Source organism: Neoarius graeffei, chromosome 28 (assembly GCF_027579695.1).
Source record: "Neoarius graeffei isolate fNeoGra1 chromosome 28, fNeoGra1.pri, whole genome shotgun sequence".
NCBI lineage: Eukaryota > Metazoa > Chordata > Actinopteri > Siluriformes > Ariidae > Neoarius > Neoarius graeffei.
Window position 1 is genome coordinate 1914956 of NC_083596.1, and position 21637 is coordinate 1936592.

At 41.9% G+C, this 21637-nt stretch overlaps 1 protein-coding gene across 1 annotated transcript in view; it reads left to right on the forward strand.

The window, feature by feature from the left end:
- The first annotated feature begins 11029 nt into the window (after nucleotides 1-11029).
- Nucleotides 11030-21637, forward strand: part of rnf167 (ring finger protein 167) — a 30822-nt gene continuing 20214 nt past the window's right edge. Inside the window, exons 1-4 of the mRNA XM_060912869.1 lie at nucleotides 11030-11284; nucleotides 19316-19431; nucleotides 19580-19660; nucleotides 19774-19914. Of these exons, the coding sequence (XP_060768852.1) occupies nucleotides 19333-19431; nucleotides 19580-19660; nucleotides 19774-19914 (321 nt within the window). The 5' untranslated portion in view covers nucleotides 11030-11284; nucleotides 19316-19332. The remainder of the gene's footprint in view (nucleotides 11285-19315; nucleotides 19432-19579; nucleotides 19661-19773; nucleotides 19915-21637) is intronic.

Here is a 21637-nt window from a genome sequence, read left to right on the forward strand (position 1 = left end):
ATGAAAATAGAATTATCACAGTAGAATCAAAATCATTATGACCATATGGAATACATCAAAATACTACAGACATTCTATATAGAATACAGTTTAGGAGTAAAGAAAATATTCATATTCTGTACAGAATTGCATGACAGTATAATAGAATTATCACTATGTGGGATAGAGAGCATTATGAAGATATAGAATACAATAAAATGCTATACATATTCTAAATAGAGTAGGATAGTTACGATAAGATACTAGAATATATTAGATAAAATAAGGGAGTTTGATAGAAAGCATTATGATGGTATAGAATGGAAATGAGGGCGGCACGGTGGTGTAGTGGTTAGCGCTGTCGCCTCACAGCAAGAAGGTCCGGGTTCGAGCCCCGTGGCCGGCGAGGGCCTTTCTGTGTGGAGTTTGCATGTTCTCCCCGTGTCCGCGTGGGTTTCCTCCGGGTGCTCCGGTTTCCCCCACAGTCCAAAGACATGCAGGTTAGGTTAACTGGTGACTCTAAATTGAGCGTAGGTGTGAGTGTGAATGGTTGTCTGTGTCTATGTGTCAGCCCTGTGATGACCTGGCGACTTGTCCAGGGTGTACCCCGCCTTTCGCCCGTAGTCAGCTGGGATAGGCTTCAGCTCGCCTGCGACCCTGTAGAACAGGATAAAGTGGCTAGAGATAATGAGAATGAGATGAGAATGGAAATGACAAAATAGTATACGTATATAGAATAACAGGCAATTATGACAATATATAGAGGACACCACATGGCTGCATGAAGATGCAAAGTCCAACTGCGAGTGATGAACACATTCACAAGTGAGCCAACACTATGTAGACAATGTAGGCCTAGTGTTACTGACATAGATGTCCAATGCATAGGAAGCATTAAATATCTATGTAGGCAACACCAGGCCACAAATCCACATCGTCCCCCCAAGACAGTAAACTTTAAAGTAGCTATAATGAGAACTGACATGGATTATAACATTAATGTGTTTAGAAAACTACCTGTATGTCCAAATTACTGCATATACCACATTATTTGCTTTTATATATATATATATACACACACACACACACACACACAAAACCCCGATTCCAAAAAAGTTGGGACAAAGTACAAATTGTAAATAAAAACGGAATGCAATGATGTAAAAGTTTCAAAATTCCATATTTTATTCAGAATAGAACATAGATGACATATCAAATGTTTAAACTGAGAAAATGTATCATTTAAAGAGAAAAATTAGGTGATATTAAATTTCATGACAACAACACATCTCAAAAAAGTTGGGACAAGGCCATGTTTACCACTGTGAGACATCCCCTTTTCTCTTTACAACAGTCTGTAAACGTCTGGGGACTGAGGAGACAAGTTGCTCAAGTTTAGGGATAGGAATGTTAACCCATTCTTGTCTCATGTAGGATTCTAGTTGCTCAACTGTCTTAGGTCATTTTTGTCGTATCTTCCGTTTTATGATGCGCCAAATGTTTTCTATGGGTGAAAGATCTGGACTGCAGGCTGGCCAGTTCAGTACCCGGACCCTTCTTCTACGCAGCCATGATGCTGTAATTGATGCAGTATGTGGTTTGGCATTGTCATGTTGGAAAATGCAAGGTCTTCCCTGAAAGAGACGTCGTCTGGATGGGAGCATATGTTGCTCTAGAACCTGGATATACCTTTCAGCATTGATGGTGTCTTTCCAGATGTGTAAGCTGCCCATACCACACGCATTAATGCTACCCCATACCATCAGAGATGCAGGCTTCTGAACTGAGCGCTGATAACAACTCGGGTCGTCCTTCTCCTCTTTAGTCCGAATGACACGGCGTCCCTGATTTCCATAAAGAACTTCAAATTTTGATTCGTCTGACCACAGAACAGTTTTCCACTTTGCCACAGTCCATTTTAAATGAGCCTTGGCCCAGAGAAGACGTCTGCGCTTCTGGATCATGTTTAGATACGGCTTCTTCTTTGAACTATAGAGTTTTAGCTGGCAACGGCAGATGGCACGGTGAATTGTGTTCACAGATAATGTTCTCTGGAAATATTCCTGAGCCCATTTTGTGATTTCCAATACAGAAGCATGCCTGTATGTGATGCAGTGCCGTCTAAGGGCCCGAAGATCACGGGCACCCAGTATGGTTTTCCGGCCTTGACCCTTACGCACAGAGATTCTTCCAGATTCTCTGAATCTTTTGATGATATTATGCACTGTAGATGATGATATGTTCAAACTCTTTGCAATTTTGCACTGTCGAACTCCTTTCTGATATTGCTCCACTATTTGTCGGCGCAGAATTAGGGGGATTGGTGATCCTCTTCCCATCTTTACTTCCGAGAGCCGCTGCCACTCCAAGATGCTCTTTTTATACCCAGTCATGTTAATGACCTATTGCCAATTGACCTAATGAGTTGCAGTTTGGTCCTCCAGCTGTTCCTTATTTGTACCTTTAACTTTTCCAGCCTCTTATTGCCCCTGTCCCAATGTGGTACAGACTCCAAACTTGTGGTCATTATCTCCAAACTTCTTAATATCTAGAACCTCATCTCATCTCGTCTCATTATCTCTAGCCGCTTTATCCTTCTACAGGGTCGCAGGCAAGCTGGAGCCTATCCCAGCTGACTACGGGTGAAAGGCGGGGTTCACCCTGGACAAGTCGCCAGGTCATCACAGGGCTGACAAGAGTCCTTACTAGAACTAGAAAATATGACCACATCACGCCTGTCTTGTCCACACTGCATTGGCTCCCAATCAAGTTTCGTATTGATTATAAAATACTACTATTGACCTTTAAAGCACTAAATGGTCTCGCACCACAGTACCTGAGTGAACTTCTGCTCCTCTATGACCCGCCACGCCTACTTAGATCAAAAGGTGCAGGCTATCTGCTGGTACCTCGTATAGTGAAGGCTACATCAGGGGGCAGAGCCTTTTCTTACAAAGCCCCACTGTTATGGAACAGCCTTCCAAGTAATGTTCGGGAATCAGACACAGTCTCAGCATTTAAGTCTAGGCTGAAAACATATCTGTTTAGTCAAGCCTTTTGTTAATGGTGTTTATGAGGTAAAGGAGTAGATCTGGAGGGTCCTCAGACATAGAGTGTTTTGGTAAACTGGGATGTATGGATGCTGTCAGTCCCCACTCGCTTGCTCACTCGAGTTTGTTGACGGTGTAGTGGCTGGCTGCTTTATGTCCCGGGGCTCCCTCATGCCTGTGTTACCTTCTGGCTCTCTCCTTTTAGTTATGCTGTCATAGTTAGTTGCCGGAGTCCCTGCTTGTACTCGGTGCAATATGTATACTGTTCCTACTTATTCAGGTGACATTGGGCATACCTAACCACCTGTGTTTTCTTTCTCTCCCCCCCACCCCAAATCTGTCCCTCTGAGTTACATGGAGTCAACAGGAAATCTTTTGGTGGAGACGGTGGGGACCTTGACTGGCTATCGTAGCCTGCAGGGAATCGGCCGTCAGACATTCTGTCGCATGTCCCAGACCCGGTGAAATGTAACTGAATTGTCTTGGCCAGGCCTAAGGGTCCCATCTGCATCTCATCATTGCTGAGGAGTGTGCTCCCATCACCCAATCAAGCATCCAGCCAGAGCAGGTCATGATATATTTTTTACCATATTAACATGCCATTGTGTGTTATGCCTGATGTAAAGACTCTCGTCTCTGCGAGCCTACCACACAGATTTAAATACTTGTCATTTTTAGGGCATACCTAACAACGTGTTTTCTTTCTCTCTCTCTCTCTCCCCCCCCCCCCCCCCCCCCCCCCCATCTGTCCCTCTGAGTTACATGTTGATCCTGGGATTGAGATGCTGGCCTCTTCTGCCCCTCGGACCTGCTTGATCCATCCTGGTGCCCTGTGTCTGGTCGGAGTTTTATCGCCCCACTCCTGTGAAGGACGGCCCCATGAGGACAGTTGAGGGTTATACCTGTTAAAACTGTTAATATTATAGTCAGGCTGTCTGTTGTTGCCCAAATGAGGATGGGTTCCCTTTTGAGTCTGGTTCCTCTCGAGGTTTCTTCCTCATGTCGTCTGGGGGAGTTTTTCCTTGCCACCGTCGCCACAGGCTTGCTCATTGGGGATAGATTAGGGATAAAATTAGCTCATGTTTTAAGTCGTTCAAATTCTGTAAAGCTGCTTTGCGACAATGTTTATTGTTAAAAGCGCTGTACAAATAAACTTGACCTGACCTTGACCTGACACATAGACACAGACAACCATTCACACTCACATTCACACCTACGCTCAATTTAGAGTCACCAGTTAACCTAACCTGCATGTCTTTGGACTGTGGGGGAAACCGGAGCACCCGGAGGAAACCCACGCGGACACGGGGAGAACATGCAAACTCTGCACAGAAAGGCCCTCGCCGACCCCGAGGCTCGAACCCAGGACCTTCTTGCTGTGAGGCGACAGCGCTAACCACTACACCACCGTGCCGCCTATCTAGAACCTGTTTATTAATTAATATGCATTTTGAAAAATTATTTAATTTCAAGGCCTCCCCCACTGCTTTCTGTCGCTCTGACTACGTCACAGTCACTGTTGCGCTGATTGGTCAGAGCATTGGCCTATACGCACAGAGACAGTCTGAAAGACAGCGGTTTGTTCCTCCTACCCACTTCGGAAATGTCTACGGATCGAGGCCAGACTAAATATTCACATTTAGTCTGGCTTGCCAGGCTACCTTACGCACAGAGATTCTTCCAGATTCTCTGAATCTTTTGATGATATTATGCACTGTAGATGATGATATGTTCAAACTCTTTGCAATTTTACACTGTCGAACTCCTTTCTGATATTGCTCCACTATTTGTCGGCGCAGAATTAGGGGGATTGGTGATCCTCTTCCCATCTTTACTTCTGAGAGCCGCTGCCACTCCAAGATGCTCTTTTTATACCCAGTCATGTTAATGACCTATTGCCAATTGACCTAATGAGTTGCAATTTGGTTCCTTTTTTTACCTTTAACTTTTCCAGCCTCTTATTGCCCCTGTCCCAACGTTTTTGAGATGTGTTGCTGTTATGAAATTTCAAATGAGCCAATATTTGGCATGAAATTTCAAAATGTCTCACTTTCGACATTTGATATATTGTCTATGTTCTATTGTGAATACAATATCAGTTTTTGAGATTTGTAAATTATTGCATTCCGTTTTTATTTACAATTTGTACTTTGTCCTTTTTTGGAATTGGGGCTGTATGTATATATATATATATATATATATATATATATATATTTTTTTTTTTTTAAGATACTTTTTGGGCTTTTTTCACCTTCACTGGACAGGACAGCGCAGAGACAGGAAATGAGCAGGAGGGAGAGAGACGGGGAGGGATCGGGAAATGACCTCGGGTCGGAGTCAAACCCGGGTCTATGGCGCGGCGCCTTATCCACCCGAGCCACGACGCCCCCATATATATATATATATATATATATATATATATATGCAACCCCAATTCCAAAAAAGTTGGGACAAAGTACAAATTGTAAAAAACAGAATGCAATAATTTACAAATCTCAAAAACTTATATTGTATTCACAATAGAACATAGAGAACATATCAAATGTCGAAAGTGAGACATTTTGAAATTTCATGCCAAATATTGGCTCATTTGAAATTTCATGACAGCAACACATCTCAAAAAAGTTGGGACGGGGCAATAAGAGGCTGGAAAAGTTAAAGGTACAAATAAGGAACAGCTGGAGGACCAAACTGCAACTCATTAGGTCAATTGGCAATTGGTCATTAACATGACTGGGTATAAAAAGAGCATCTTGGAGTGGCAGCGGCTCTCGGAAGTAAAGATGGGAAGAGGATCACCAATCCCCCTAATTCTGCGCCGACAAATAGTGGAGCAATATCAGAAAGGAGTTCGACAGTGCAAAATTGCAAAGAGTTTGAACATATCATCATCTACAGTGCATAATATCATCAAAAGATTCAGAGAATCTGGAAGAATCTCTGTGCGTAAGGGTCAAGGCCGGAAAACCATACTGGGTGCCCGTGATCTTCGGGCCCTTAGACGGCACTGCATCACATACAGGCATGCTTCTGTATTGGAAATCACAAAATGGGCTCAGTAATATTTCCAGAGAACATTATCTGTGAACACAATTCACCGTGCCATCCGCCGTTGCCAGCTAAAACTCTATAGTTCAAAGAAGAAGCCGTATCTAAACATGATCCAGAAGCGCAGACGTCTTCTCTGGGTCAAGGCTCATTTAAAATGGACTGTGGCAAAGTGGAAAACTGTTCTGTGGTCAGACGAATCAAAATTTGAAGTTCTTTATGGAAATCAGGGACGCCGTGTCATTCGGACTAAAGAGGAGAAGGACGACCCGAGTTGTTATCAGCGCTCAGTTCAGAAGCCTGCATCTCTGATGGTATGGGGTTGCATTAGTGCGTGTGGCATGGGCAGCTTACACATCTGGAAAGACACCATCAATGCTGAAAGGTATATCCAGGTTCTAGAGCAACATATGCTCCCATCCAGACGACGTCTCTTTCAGGGAAGACCTTGCATTTTCCAACATGACAATGCCAAACCACATACTGCATCAATTACAGCATCATGGCTGCGTAGAAGAAGGGTCCGGGTACTGAACTGGCCAGCCTGCAGTCCAGATCTTTCACCCATAGAAAACATTTGGCGCATCATAAAATGGAAGATACGACAAAAAAGACCTAAGACAGTTGAGCAACTAGAATCCTACATTAGACAAGAATGGGTTAACATTCCTATCCCTAAACTTGAGCAACTTGTCTCCTCAGTCCCCAGACGTTTACAGACTGTTGTAAAGAGAAAAGGGGATGTCTCACAGTGGGAAACATGGCCTTGTCCCAACTTTTTTGAGATGTGTTGTTGTCATGAAATTTAAAATCACCTAATTTTTCTCTTTAAATGATACATTTTCTCAGTTTAAACATTTGATATGACATCTATGTTCTATTCTGAATAAAATATGGAATTTTGAAACTTCCACATCATTGCATTCCGTTTTTAATTACAATTTGTACTTTGTCCCAACTTTTTTGGAATCGGGGTTGTATATACAGTTGTACTCATAAGTTTACATACCCTGGCAGAATCTATGATTCTTTGACCATTTTTCAGAGAATATGAATGATAACACAAAAACATTTTTTCCACTCATGCTTAGTGGTTGGGTGAAACCATTTATTGTCAAACGACTGTGTTTTCTCTTTTTAAATCATAATGACAACAGAAACTACTCAAATGACCCTGATCAAAAGTTCACATACCCTGGTGATTTTGGCCTGATAACATGCACAGAAGTTGACACAAATGGGTTTGAATGGCTACTAAAGCTAACATCCTCACCTGTGATCTGTTTGCTTGTAATCAGTGTGTGTGCATAAAAGCTGAGTGAGTTTCTGGGATCCAGACAGACTCTTGCATCTTTCATCCAGCCACTGACGTTTCTGGATTCTGAGTCATGGGGAAAGCAAAAGAATTGTCAACGGATCTACGGGAAAAGGTAGTTGAACTGTATAAAACAGGAAAGGGATACAAAAAGATATCCAAGGAATTGATAATGCCAGTCAGCAGTGTTCAAACTGTGATTAACAAATGGAAAATCAGAGGCTCTGTTAAAACCAAGCAAATGCCACAAAGTATCTCGTCTACAATACGCCAAACAGCACAGAGACAAGCCTCAAAACTTCTGGAACAAGTTAATTTGGAGTGATGAGACCAAAATTGAACTTTTTGGCCACAACCATAAATGTTACATTTGGAGAGGTGTCAACAAGGCCTATGATGAAAGGAACACCATTCCTACTGTAAAGCATGGAGGTGGATCACTGATGTTTTGGGGATGTGTGAGCTACAAAGGCACAGGAAACTTGGTCAAAGTTGAAGGAAAGATGAATGCAGCACGTTATCAGCAAATACTGGAGGCAAATTTGCACTCATCAACCCGGAAGCTGCGCATGGGACGTACTTGGACGTTCCAACATGACAACGATCCAAAACACAAGGCCAAGTCGACCTGTCATTGGCTACAGCAGAACAAAGTGAAGGTTCTGGAGTGGCCATCTCAGTCTCCTGACCTCAATATCATTGAGCCATTCTGGGAAGATCTCAAGCGCGCAGTTCGTGCAAGACAGCCCAGGAATTTACAGGAACTGGAGGCTTTTTGCCAAGAAGAATGGGCAGCTTTACCATCTGAGAAAATAAAGAGCCTCATCCACAACTACCACAAAAGACTTCAGGCTGTCACTGATGTTAGAGGGGGCAATACACAGTATTAAGAACTGGGGTATGTAAACTTTTGATCAGGGTCATTTGGATGTTTTTTGTCGTCATTATGATTTAAAAATAGAAAACACAGTTGTTTATCAATAAATGGCTTCACCCAACCACTAACCATGAGTGGGGAAAAAAGTTTGTGTGTTGTCATTCATATTCTCTGAAAAAAGGCCAAGAAAGCAAAAATTCTGCCAGGGTATGTAGAATTATGAGCACAGCTGTATATATATGGGTCTGTCTCAGAAACTGGGTACTGTGGGGGTACCCCACTAAATATACTCTCAGTCAGTAAACTATATGGTTTTGAATGGTGATGTTGGTTTTAATTTGAAATAAAATGATGAAAGAAATAATACAGATAAAACTAAATCTTTGATGTGAATACTCTTTTCAGAATTTGGCAAAAATTCTGCAAATTTGTGGAAAAATGGCGGCTTGATCTGGGACATAATAAATGGTGGACTACATCGCATTCCCTTAAAAAGTTTGTAGTCCACTGAAAAGTCTACAGTTATCACTAATTGTATTTCAAGTTGTAACTTTATACACCTAAGGATTGGTGCGCTCACAGAATAATCATTACCACAATAAAACATCATGCAAAATATTTGATCACCTTTGTAACTCCATTTTCCGCACACCCAAAACCAATACAATCGTGTGTTTTGATCTAAACGGAAAGCCTCAGGGTCAAGGTCACTACCTCACCAAAAGTAGTAACTTAAAATCACTACGCCATATAAACATTTAGTTATAAATCTGTGATTTTGTTTTTTAAAACGAAAGCTGAAAGTTAGGTATAGAATATGTTTCTTACAGAATATGTTACGATGGTAGCTGGTCTTGTATGAATTTCTGAGCTATAAAATGAGTCGTGGTCTATTTTTTACCGTAGTGTGTTATTTGTGTGCGGGGAAGGACACACATTAACAATTTGCATGTATAGAATGGAATTTTCCACTCCAATAGTTAGAAGTTGATCGTGCTTCCATTTGCGGTCTTTCTGTTACGCGAGTGATCTGTTCGGACGTTATCGCTGAAAAGGTGAGTTTTGACAGTTTTATTTTGTTTTAGTCTTGCAGTATAAGGCAATAGAATGTTTCTTTTTCATCTTACTTTCATATTTCGTAGTGTTTGTGTATTTTTGGCCAATATTTTGCAACCATGGTCAATTTAGATCGAAATTTTGACAGAATCTACGGCCAGTCATTTTGCGCCGCCCCTGCCTCGTGCTCCGTCCGGTGCGGTAGTGATGTCCCGTTGCTCGCGCGCCTCAGCAGAGACCCGCACGACCTTCAGCCGGTACAGTTGCTGCTCTTTTACCACCGCCGTTATTCTCATCTTTCTGGTGTGTTCTTGATTTTTCCATTGTGTCCTATTTCACCATATCAAATACCCGAAATGTATCATATTATTCATATTTAAGTCTATAATCAATTCAGTCATCATAACTTGGCATTTTTAACCCAAGCAATCAAAAAGAGGAAATTTATTCAATATTTTCACTCATCTGTGAAGGAGGGGCTTTAATTCTTCATCTCATCTCATCTCATTATCTGTAGCCGCTTTATCCTGTTCTACAGGGTCGCAGGCGAGCTGGATCCTATCCCAGCTGACTACGGGTGAAAGGCGGGGTTCACCCTGGACAAGTCGCCAGGTCATCACAGGGCTGACACATAGACACAGACAACCATTCACACTCACATTCACACCTACGCTCAATTTAGAGTCACCAGTTAACCTAACCTGCATGTCTTTGGACTGTGGGGGAAACCGGAGCACCCGGAGGAAACCCACGCGGACACGGGGAGAACATGCAAACTCCACACAGAAAGGCCCTCGCCGGCCACGGGGCTCGAACCCGGACCTTCTTGCTGTGAGGCGACAGCGCTAACCATTACACCACTGTGCCGCCCATCAGTAATTATTTACTATATAATTTTATGTATTAGTATATGAATTTTAATTAATACAACTGCTGCAGGTCAGAAGAAACTGTTTTGTTTTATTTATATATATGATAAAGTCTGCATCATTTGAGTAGTTTAGCAAAGAAAGCTGAATAGAAATAGAGAAATCAGTAGATAGAGCTACAGATTTTAACTTAAACTATTAGACACTAAATTTCTTTAAAAAATTAATTACAATTATAATTACACTGCCCCCTTCAACATCTGACCTGTCATCCTCACAGTCCCCCCCAAACACACACACACACACACACACATACATACATCTCATCGTTCATCAACACACTGAACTCAGGGACCGCACATCTCACTTTACCTCGCCCATTTGCACTATTCCGCACTACCTCACCTTAACAGCTGCTAGTTTAGTCTTTGTCTAGTTCTTATCTAGTGTTTACACTGTTTATATTGTCTGTTTATGAGTGTTTAATCTTTGTCTAGTTCTTATCTAGTGTTTACACTGTTTATATTGTTTGTTTGTTTTTTCAATTATTCTATTTTTATTTATTGTATTGCCTGTTTGCACCGTGGGTCAGAGAGGACTGAAATTTCATCTGTGCTGTACGTCGGGCATGTAGAGCATATTTGACAATAAAGTTGACTTGATTGACTTGACTTCTGTGTGTACGACACTTCTCGCGAGATTTAAAGGCTGACTGTACTAGTTGTACGATCTCGCGAGATCTCGAACTCCTCTATCAGCTGATTCCAGGCTGGGAAACAGGATCTCGCGAGATTTAGTGTGTGTTGGAGTTGTGGTTGTGTAGAGGGGAGATATCGCGAGACCTGCGCCTCTTGGCTGGCCTAGTTGAAGAAGGCAGAGTAAACACACGGACACCACAAAGGAAGATTTTCGACGTTTTGGCAATGACACAGCTATAACGTTTACTTTTATGTTGCTGGGATTAAAAGTAGATTTTGTTTTCAAGTGAGTGGTTGTGCAGTAAGACGACAACGAGGATTTGTGTGTTTTTTAAGGGAAAGGAGAGTTATTATTAATATTACTATTATTTAGGGACTCAAGTTGCTGGACAGTAAGTAAGCCTTATTTACTGTCGTTACCTATTATTTATAATATTGAGGTGTGACTGACATTTTATAAGTGGCCATAAATCTGAATTAGTATTGCATTATTTATGTTTATATACGTATTTTTTTTAACACACATTACTAGTGATATGGTTTGTTATTGATAAAAATAGTGCACCATCACAGGAATTTCACTTCATGTGGAGTCCATTAGTCCTGATAGAAATACAGATTGAGTCATTATTAACTTCTGAAGTTGATTTATATCATAAATGCTCTGTTTTTAGAGCATGAACAAAGAGCTGGTACTGTTCAGAAACTCAGCGTTTAACACACCCACACCCACACACAGTATCAAGCCCCTTATCATTAATTTACAGCCAGAATTCAGTCTAATGCATGTGTACACATTATTATTATTATTATTATTATCCCCCCCCCCCCCCCCCCCCCCCTTGGTGTATGACCAAGAAAAACCAGGAGATAATCAGTTCAGAGCCTCAAAAATCAGAAGCAGTTCAGGGAAGAAGTTCCTGTTCTGTCTTTTCCTCTTTAACTTCCTTTCATACTTGTAGAAGATAGTTAGAATCTCTTGTGGCTAAAAACATCACATGCTAGAGAGAGACACACACACACACACACAGAGTCCAAACCCCACAGTGCATTGCCTAATCGTATGATAAGGCTGTGTTCCAAATCACTGGAATTTTTTTATGTCTGGAAAAAAATCCTTTTTCAGGGTTAAAACCTGATTAATAAAGTAGGTTAGTGACACAAATGTAAAAACGAGGCTTGTGAATCATGAACAGGATCCATTGTGTTCAGTGCTGCGTTCAGAGGTTCTCGATTTTCATAAAGAAACCAGATGTTTATTTCTTTCCTGTCTTGCTTGCTTGGTTACTTTAACTACTTCTTCACTCTATTTACTTGCTTACTTTATTTCTACTACATTTATTATTTTTTCATGCAAATTTTATTTTTTCTGTTATTTGCCTCTTTCCAATTTGGGGCTTTAGAGATATTTGCAGAAATACAATAATATCCTCATCGATAAGATTTCTTGCTTTCTTACATTTTGTAAACTTATTTCTCAGTCGGCATGACTGAAGGATTCATATGACGCTCCTTCAGATTTGTCCTTGTCTCTGTCTCGGATGCTTGAACACACTCCTTTGTTCTGAATATTCCCCAAAGGAAGTGAGGATATTTCAAGACAGCCACAATTATGATATTAGCATGATTGTGCGTGTGTATCAGTCATTTATCTGATGATCAGGACGTGCTTAGACAGGGATCTGGTGCGAGCCTGGAGGATCAGACTTCCTGTTTCTCAGTGAACCAACAGGAAATGATCAGGACGGCGTTTCAGAGTGACGGTGCTGTTTGAAGGATGAAACTTGCTTTCAGGCTGCAGTTCTCAGACCTTTCAGAAACAGGAACTGCTTTAACTGTGAAGTAAATGTCACAGATCTCATCCAGGGAACAGCACAGATTTAGGCCAAGTTTACATTAGACCGTATCTGTCTCGTTTTCTTCGCGGATGCACTGTCCGTTTACATTAAAACGCCGGCAAATGGGAATCCGCCAGGGTCCACGTATTCAATCCAGATCGTGTCTGGTCCGGTGCTGTGTAAACATTGAGAATACACGGATACGCTGTGCTGAGCTCTAGCTGGCGTCGTCATTGGACAACGTCACTGTGACATCCACCTTCCTGATTCGCTGGCGTTGGTCATGTGACGCGACTGCTGAAAAACGGCGCGGACTTCCGCCTTGTATCACCTTTCATTAAAGAGTATAAAAGTATGCAAATACTGATGCAAATACTGCCCATTGTGTAGTTATGATTGTCTTTAGGCTTGCCATCCTTCCACTTGCAAGTGGTAAGTGACTTGCGCACAGAGGCTCAGTCCCGAATCACTGCTCGTGCGCTTACCTCGCGCGCTCTGTGAGCTGCGCAGGGCCGGAGTGCGCACCCTCCAGAGGGCACTCGCTGTTCAGGGCGGAGTGATTTGGAGCGCAGCCGCTGAGGAGGAAGCGATGAGCCGCACTGACACATTTCTCAACTTGCGTGCCGAATTAGTCATGTGATTAGCGTATCCGTGTATTGGTGTTGCTGTGTGCACGCGAATCGTGTATTGGCGTTGCTGTGTGCACGCTAATCGTTTTTAAAAACGTTAATCTGATGATCCGCTGATACGGTCTAATGTAAACCCCACCTTAGGCCCTGTCCACACATAATCCAACAAGTTAACCGTTAGAGTCGTTACAGAAACAAGTATGAAAAATACTCTGGTTTTATAAAAAAAAAAAATTTAATAATTGGAGCTCTGAGCAATTTTTTTTTAATTCTGGAGCTTTCGAAAGACATAACCCACAGATCATGGTGGATTATTATTTCATGTAATAAAATAAAAATGATGGCTGTGCTCCTTGGACTCCTGTGGCTCTGCTGACTCCATTTTGAGGAAGACGGAGGATTAGTTACTAATATCAGTAACTGTGGCTTTAATGCTGCTCTCTCTGTGTTCTAATAATCACAAGGTTGTGGGTTAAAATCCCATGAGTGAGAGAGTGGACCTGTTAGTTATTGGGCGTTTTTTCAGCTCCTGACACTTTTGGCCCTGTCATCTTTTAATAAATGGATCCTCTCAAAACACACTTCCTAGTTTCATTAATTTGCCCTGTAACACCGTGTGATCTTGGGCTCATTTGCATGACTGAGGATTATTATTGTTGTTGTTGTTGTTATCCCATTTTTCTCAAGCATCATTAAAAAAAAAGTAATTTTCACCACGTCACAGTTTTTATGTCCATTATTTTGGAGATAATAGAATAGAACTCATTGTTTGTTTTAATTGCCATGACGATGATGACCTCATCATACCACAGAACAAATCCTATGACTTCATAAACTGACTTTTTTTAACTCACCATTGCAAAATGCCATGAGCTGTTTTCCATCATCAGAAATTCAGTTTTTGCAGGTTCATAGTTATTTTTAAAGTTACTTACATATTTTCTAGCACTAATGAAAAATTTAATTCTCATCTCATCTGATTATCCGTAGCCGCTTTATCCTGTTCTACAGGGTCGCAGGCGAGTTGGAGCCTATCCCAGCTGACTACGGGCGAAAGGTGGGGTACACCCTGGACAAGTCGCCAGGTCATCACAGGGCTGACAAAATTTAATTCTAAATTTGGAAAACAGTTTGTTTTTTTCCTGAAAACGTGCCGTGATGGAAATGATGGTGTACATTTTGTCTCTGTCTGTTTTTACTGAAATTGTCAGTCAGAATGTTATAAACCATGTCCATCATTGTGTGTTATGTTCTACACCATGCCCACCATGTCTTATACAATTAAGTGAGGTGTATAGAGGTTTTCGACCCACGTGACCGTTGCCATGTCAACAAGTAGCCGGCGCCATTTTGACGGTCACAAATATGGCGACTACCGATATCGATACACTGTTGATCATGACGAAGTCTCATTGTCGAGTATTTTATCCGGCCTAGATGACGCGAGTAAGAAGCGATATCACCAGAAAATCAATGATGCTGGTGTGCGTGATCCGTACACGTTACCAGGCTATCTTTTTCTGGCTTTGCAGCGCTGCAGCATGGGTGATCTTCCTGACCTGCAGTCAGGCGTGTGGGAAATACCAGGGAAAAACCATAAAAGAAAAAGGAGCGAGATGCAGAAAACACCTTCACTATCCAGCGACGTAGGGCATTTACAGGGCGAGCAGAGGGAGAGGTATTTGCAAAAATTGAGGTTAGCAGGCTTAGAGAACGACGTTTACCTGCTTCCACCAGGATTGTTCACTGACGTACGGAAGTACACGAAGCCCTCGTCTTTACCTGACTTCGGCCCACGTGATCTGTATACCTATGTCGTTAAAAACCAGGCTGGGTAACATGCCTACATCAGCGGGTCGTCCCTGGAGCCGGTGGTCGCCATCTTATTACAGCTAAGGTTTGTTCACATTTTCATTTACTTTCGGTCCTCAGGATAAACAAAATGTTATTAAATGTCATTGAAATAACTTCTTAGTCTGTTGAGACATGGCCCGTTATAAATTTGCTGTTACCAGGCAATGACCAAGAACTGTATTATTAGGGTCGGTGTCTGTGTTGTAGCAGTGTACTAGCAGCTAGCTGTTAGCACTAGCTAATGTCAACAACATCATAGCTAGTATGTTACTGTAGCAATGTTTACATTCAGTCATTTGGATGACTGTTAAAACCTTTCAGTCTCAAGTTTTTCCTTTACTGTATTTACTAGTTTACTGAGCTAGCGCGCTCGCTCCCAGCCTGCCCGAGCTAGCGCGCTCGCTCCCAGCCTGCCCGAGCGCGCTAGCTCAGCAAACTAGTAAATACAGTAAAGGAAAACCTTGAGACTGAAAGGTTTTAACAGTCATCCAAATGACTGAACGTAAACATTGCTACAGTAACATACTAGCTACTGTTGTTGACATTAGCTAGCTTGACCTTCAAAATGGCGGACACCGGGGCGTCACGTCACCTGTGACGTCACGTCGAAAACCTCTATATTGCCCCTTTTCCACCAAAGCAGTTCCAGGGCTGGTTCGGGGCCAGTGCTTAGTTTGGAACCGGGTTTTCTGTTTCCACTGACAAAGAACTGGCTCTGGGGCCAGAAAAACCGGTTCCAGGCTAGCACCAACTCTCTGCTGGGCCAGAGGAAAGAACCGCTTAAGTCAGCGGGGGGGCGGAGTTGTTAAGACCAAAAACAATAACAAGACCGCGAAAGATTGCCATTTTTAAGCGACGAGAAGCCACAGCTGTACAAATGCGAAGTCATCCATTATTATTATTGTTGTTGCTGCTTCTTCCGTGTTGTTTTTGCTTCGTAATTTGCGCCAAGGTTTACACAAACGTAGCGACGTAACTGACATATACAGCAACATAACTGACGTATACAGCGACGTAATGACGTGGCTTCCCTTAGCACCGCGAGCTATGGAAAAGCAAACTGGTTCTCAGCTGCCTCGCAAGTTGAACGAGTTGTGCACCAGCACTGGCCCCGAACCAGCCCTGAAACTGATTTGGTGGAAAAGGGGTATGTGTAGGTTAGTGTAGTGTGTGTAGACAACTTTTAAAAACATGATTGCCCATGAATACAAAATGTAAATGATTATAAAATATTTAAGTTATTCCACAAAATCGAGTTGTAAATGAGCTGATAGCCGACGAGGTGTGTAGCACCGAGATTGAGTGGAATAACTGTTTTATTCTGTCCACATTCACTGGATTTTGAGAAACGGAGCATTTTTATTTTTTGCAAATTCCATACATAAAGACTTTACACAAAATGTCTGACACAATAATTTCTGCTTAGAATATAAACAAACCGGCGAAATGACAGGAGCAATTTGTGAAAAATGCCTTTCGCCCGTAGTCAGCTGGGATAGGCTCCAGCTTGCCTGCAACCCTGTAGAACAGGATAAAGTGGCTACAGATAATGAGATGAGATGATAATAATACAGGGATCCCAGCAGTAATTGAAAAAAATAGAGGAATGTAAGAAACTGTCAGCAGGGGTCAAGGGCGCTGCAAGCCCCCTGAAGCTGTTGAGATTTTAACATTTAAAGATACTATAGAACACATTTTTTACATAGATTTAACATAGAAAAGCAACAGAATTTAACAATAATGTGTATCTATTTGATGCCATATTTTGTAATCAATGACATAAGTGGCAAAAAAAAAAAATTATTTATAAAAATTAGATGAAATTGTAGCTTTGAAGAATATACTTCTTCTAACCCGGACACTGTTCCGCTATCTCTTTTATGGACGATATCTTTTTTCCACGACATATTGAATGAAGTTCAACGCATTAGAAACAAAAGCACAAACGGAGTTAAAACACATTTTCTAGCAAATGGGCGCAGCCATATTGTTTTCTCGTTCTATCGCGTACAGTCTCGCGGTATTTACATCAGTTTAACTTCCGAGTGTTCCCGAATGTCAACGAGAACAAACGAAGCTGACAAAAACATCGCTAAACAAGCAAACCAAATCAGAACGTATTCTGCTGGTCATTTTACATAAACATATTTTTAACGGATATACAAGAGATTTAAAAAAAAAAAAAAACACCACCACTTTGGCTAGAAAAATAGCGGAATTCCGCTAAATAGCGGACGTCTGGGATCCCTGATAATAATAATAATTCTTGAAAAATAAAAAAAGATGCATTCTTACCATCAAATACTTTTTTTCCATATTTTGTTGCTTTTTATTTTTTTGTAAATTTTTTTTTGTGATTGTTTTTGAATAGACTTATTTCGTCCTCGGTTGGTTCGGTAACACGCTCCGCCATAACTTGTCTCAGACCTTTCATGAACATTTTTGCTGTAGTCCATTTGTTAGTCCAAGGTGCTGTTGAGTCCTGAACTCTGATTGGTCAGAAGGTGTTGATTAATTCTCTTATCACAGCAGCTCTGACAGTAGTGCTCGTTCTAATGCGTTATAGTTTCTATAGTAACAGCTCGTTGACAAAAATGTGCTTATTTGTGTGTTTTAAATGATGGAAGGAGTCTCCAGTGTCAGTGCTGTGTATCAGTCAGAGGTGAAACTGCAACAAGTTTTGTGATGTCTTCAGGATGGAGGAGTTTACACTTCTTTACAGTTTCTCAGTAGCACAATGAGCTGTTTTTATTTATTTATTTTTAAATATATTAACTTAAGAGAGGAAGTAGAGAAGCTGGTGCTGGAGCTGTTTATAACATCTCGTTATTTATCTTATGCTAATGTAATATACAGTGTATAACAAACTTATTGTTTTTTCTGTATATAGTTAAAAACGTACATTTTATCCCAAATCAAATTTTATTTTTTGTTTTTCTTGGTAAAAAAGAGCAGGTTTAGTCATCAGTAATCAGTGATAGTGCTTTTCTGAGTGTTTCTCTGTGTTTAAGGCCCGTATCAAGGCCAATTTATGCTGACAATGCAGTCCTCGCAGATAGCGTCGCAAACAGTGTCTGCGTAGCCCCCCCCACCTTCGCAGATGCTCTGCGTACACCTCCCAAAAATTGTGACCACCACAGAAGCCTCGCAGACAGCGTCGCAGACAAGAGGCCTCTGATTGGTCCACTCTACATCCGCTGTACACGCACTTCCGCTTCCCTACTTTCCCGGTTTGGTTTGTTTTCATGACCGCCATTTTTAAAAACACGAGCGAAGATGGAGCAGCACGAAGAGCGGTTGATCGAGGAAGTGAGGAAGTACGTACATCTATACGACTCCAGTTCTAGTCATTATAAGTAACCGGAGGATAAACACTCCACTAACCACACCCACCAACTACTCCTAGCGACTTCGCGCCCCCTTGCGTTGTGGCGGTGAATAACATCGCGCACGCCTATTACTCCCCGCTCAACGATAAATTACAACTGTCTGCGAAAAGCTATCTGCGAAAGCCTTGTCGCAAGAGCATGCAGAGGCCTTCAGTGTGACGTGATCCTTCTGTTCTGTGATTAAATATGGTTTCAGTGATTTGTTCATCAGGAATCTCGAGATCCTGTGCTGTGGGGTTTGTTTTAACTTCCTACGTGTGGAGATAACGCGCTGCAACACTCCGACTGGACCGCAGATAACACACCGTGTGATTAAGAGATGTCCTGATTAAGGAGTGAACTAGTTGCACTTGTTTGTCCATATATTCTTCGGCTAAACACTTTATATTTTATCAGTAAATCAACTTTAACAGTGTCTTGTTTGGATTCTTAAAGTGGCAGTTTGTAGTTTTTAAAAGTGAAGAAAAAAATCAGAAATTCGAGATGCAGCAGACATTTTTTTTGTGTGTGGTGTTCTTATTAAAACATTTAGATTTTTCTGGGCCAGAAATGAACCTTGGCCCTTCTGGAACAGACAAGCTCCGCCCCTTTTCCCTGTATAGTTAAACAGAGTGATGTCAGTGATGACTTGTCATGGTTTTTATTGTGTCATAATTTAATGCAGTAATAATGAAAAATAAAAGCACCACATATTATATTTTTCTCTCTCTCAGTCCTGCTGTGTATCAGGATGGTGTGTGTGTGGTGTGTGGAGGGTTGGTTGAAGACATTGACCTTTGCTCTCTGCTCCATGCTGACCTTTGCCCCTGGACATGCCTACATCTACATTGTAAGTGAAGTTCATAGACGTTAATGATGCGCAGATCGCAACACTTAGAATTTACTGACTTTAAAGAGAAAAGAGTCTGAACTGCTTCTTTAAGTGTTCCTTCACTTTCTCTGACTCATTTCCAGTCTCACTCTGCTTTATGTTGCAGCATCTCAATAATATGAGCTCCATGCTGTTCGAGGACTGGCCTGCTCTCTTTGGCTCTCCGCTCCCCACAGACGGACTGATGGTGAGGAACAGAACAATACAGAAAATCAGAAAAATCTGATCTTTTCTCCATACCTCTGTAAATGAACAAAACCTCTCTCTCTCTCTCTCTCTCTCTCTCTCTCTCTCTCTCAGGGTTTTCTGGTTGAGTCTCGCCCTCTGAATGCCTGCTCTCCGATAGATCCGCCTCCCGTCCCTCCCACTTCTTCTGATCCCAACAGTACCGTCGGATTCGTCGTTCTGATCCGCCGCTATGACTGCAACTTTGATATCAAGGCCGGTTTCGTGTTTCTGAAAGCTCCATGTCGTGTCCCTCAGCCGCGAATATCTACAAGTTAATTTGCACATAAACAGAGTTTAATTACTTTAACCCATTGACGCCGGATGCTGCGTCACGCAACATTGCCCCTAGCGCCGGTTGTTGCATAACGCAACATTGCCCCAAATGCCGGTTGCTGCATGACGCAGCATTGTTGATTTGTCATTATTTTCAAGACTCATCTATGTGTTAACAAATGTGTTAAGTGTTAATGCTGAATGAGCACGATCCAATAAAAGCAGAGAATTTTATCTTTTAAATGCAACTTATTTCATGTCTTTATGTGCTTCAGAGGCTGAGATATTAAATTTTTCATAGGCGTTTTCAATTAATTATTTTTATTTCAGAAAACTCTCAGGCAGATGGGGACCTTTTTCTAGAAACTGGCTTACGCATTTGCAGACGTTTTTTTGTAGGCGTTTCAGGCGTCAATGGGTTAATACAGCATGTTAAATTAGTTGATATATTTAGCTTGTCTCTTTCATCCCGTTTACAGTGTGGCTAAATTCTAAATGTCATCATGTTCCCTAGATATGCTCTCTACATAGTGTACTACTATACATCTGAGAGATAAAAGAGCAACTCGAGCTTGTGTTTTTTGGAAATTGCTGTTTGAGCAATGACTGAAAAGTGGATATTTCTGCACGATCAAGTGAAATGTGGAGTTTAAAGACATCCTTATGGATTGTAACTGTTAATGAATAATGAGAGTTTCTTTGCATGATGTGTAAGATGGCGCTGCAGATGGCTGCCTCGGTGTGTTGGTGCACATTGTTTTCTCTGATTTTGTTTGTAAACTCAGTTCACTGCTGCGATACTCAAATCTCTTTCACCAGAGAAGAGCTCATGAATATCAGGGGAACAACTTCAGCGGACTTATTACCACTTTTCTGTTGTCATCCATGGAATTTTTGGACATTCTGGTCAAAGGTGCTCTCACCTTTGCTTCCTCTGTGAGACGCTGGAGGAGAGGGAAAGGCACTGGTGTGCTTGTGCCACCACGATATTTCTCTCCAGTGTGCGCTCATTGTGCAACAATCTGGACAAACTCCAGCTGCTGGTGAGGAGAAACAGGGACTTTCCTTCATCTTTCGTTTTATGCCTCACGGAGATGTGGCTATGCGGACTCATCTCAGACTCTGCACTGCAGCTGGTTGGCTTCCAACTTTTCAGAGTGGACCATAACATGGATCTCTCCGGTAAAACAAAGGGTGGCAGAATCTGTTTTGATGTAACCAGTGGCTGGTGCAGTGATGTGTCAGTGATCCTGCAGCACTGTTCTAAATGTAAACCCTTCTACTCCCCTTGTGAGTTCGCTTCATTTATTCTGGTTGGTGTTTACATTCCACTGCAGGCCAACGTGCAGAACGCACAGCGTATGCTGACCAATCAGATACTGGGTGTGGAGCAGATGAACCCAGACTCCTGAGTTATTGTCCTCGGTGACTTTAGCAAAGGTAGCCTCAGCCACGAACTACCAAAATACAAAGAGTTTATTAAATGCCCGAACAGAGAGGGGAATGTTTTGGATCACTGCTACACTACGGTCAGCAATGCCGATCACGCCATCGTCTGCACTGCACTGGGCCACTGTGACTGTCATGGTCCACCTGATTCCTGCATTCAGGCAGAAATTAAAGCTGAGGAAACCTGTAGTGAGGACTTCAAAGACGTGGAGCA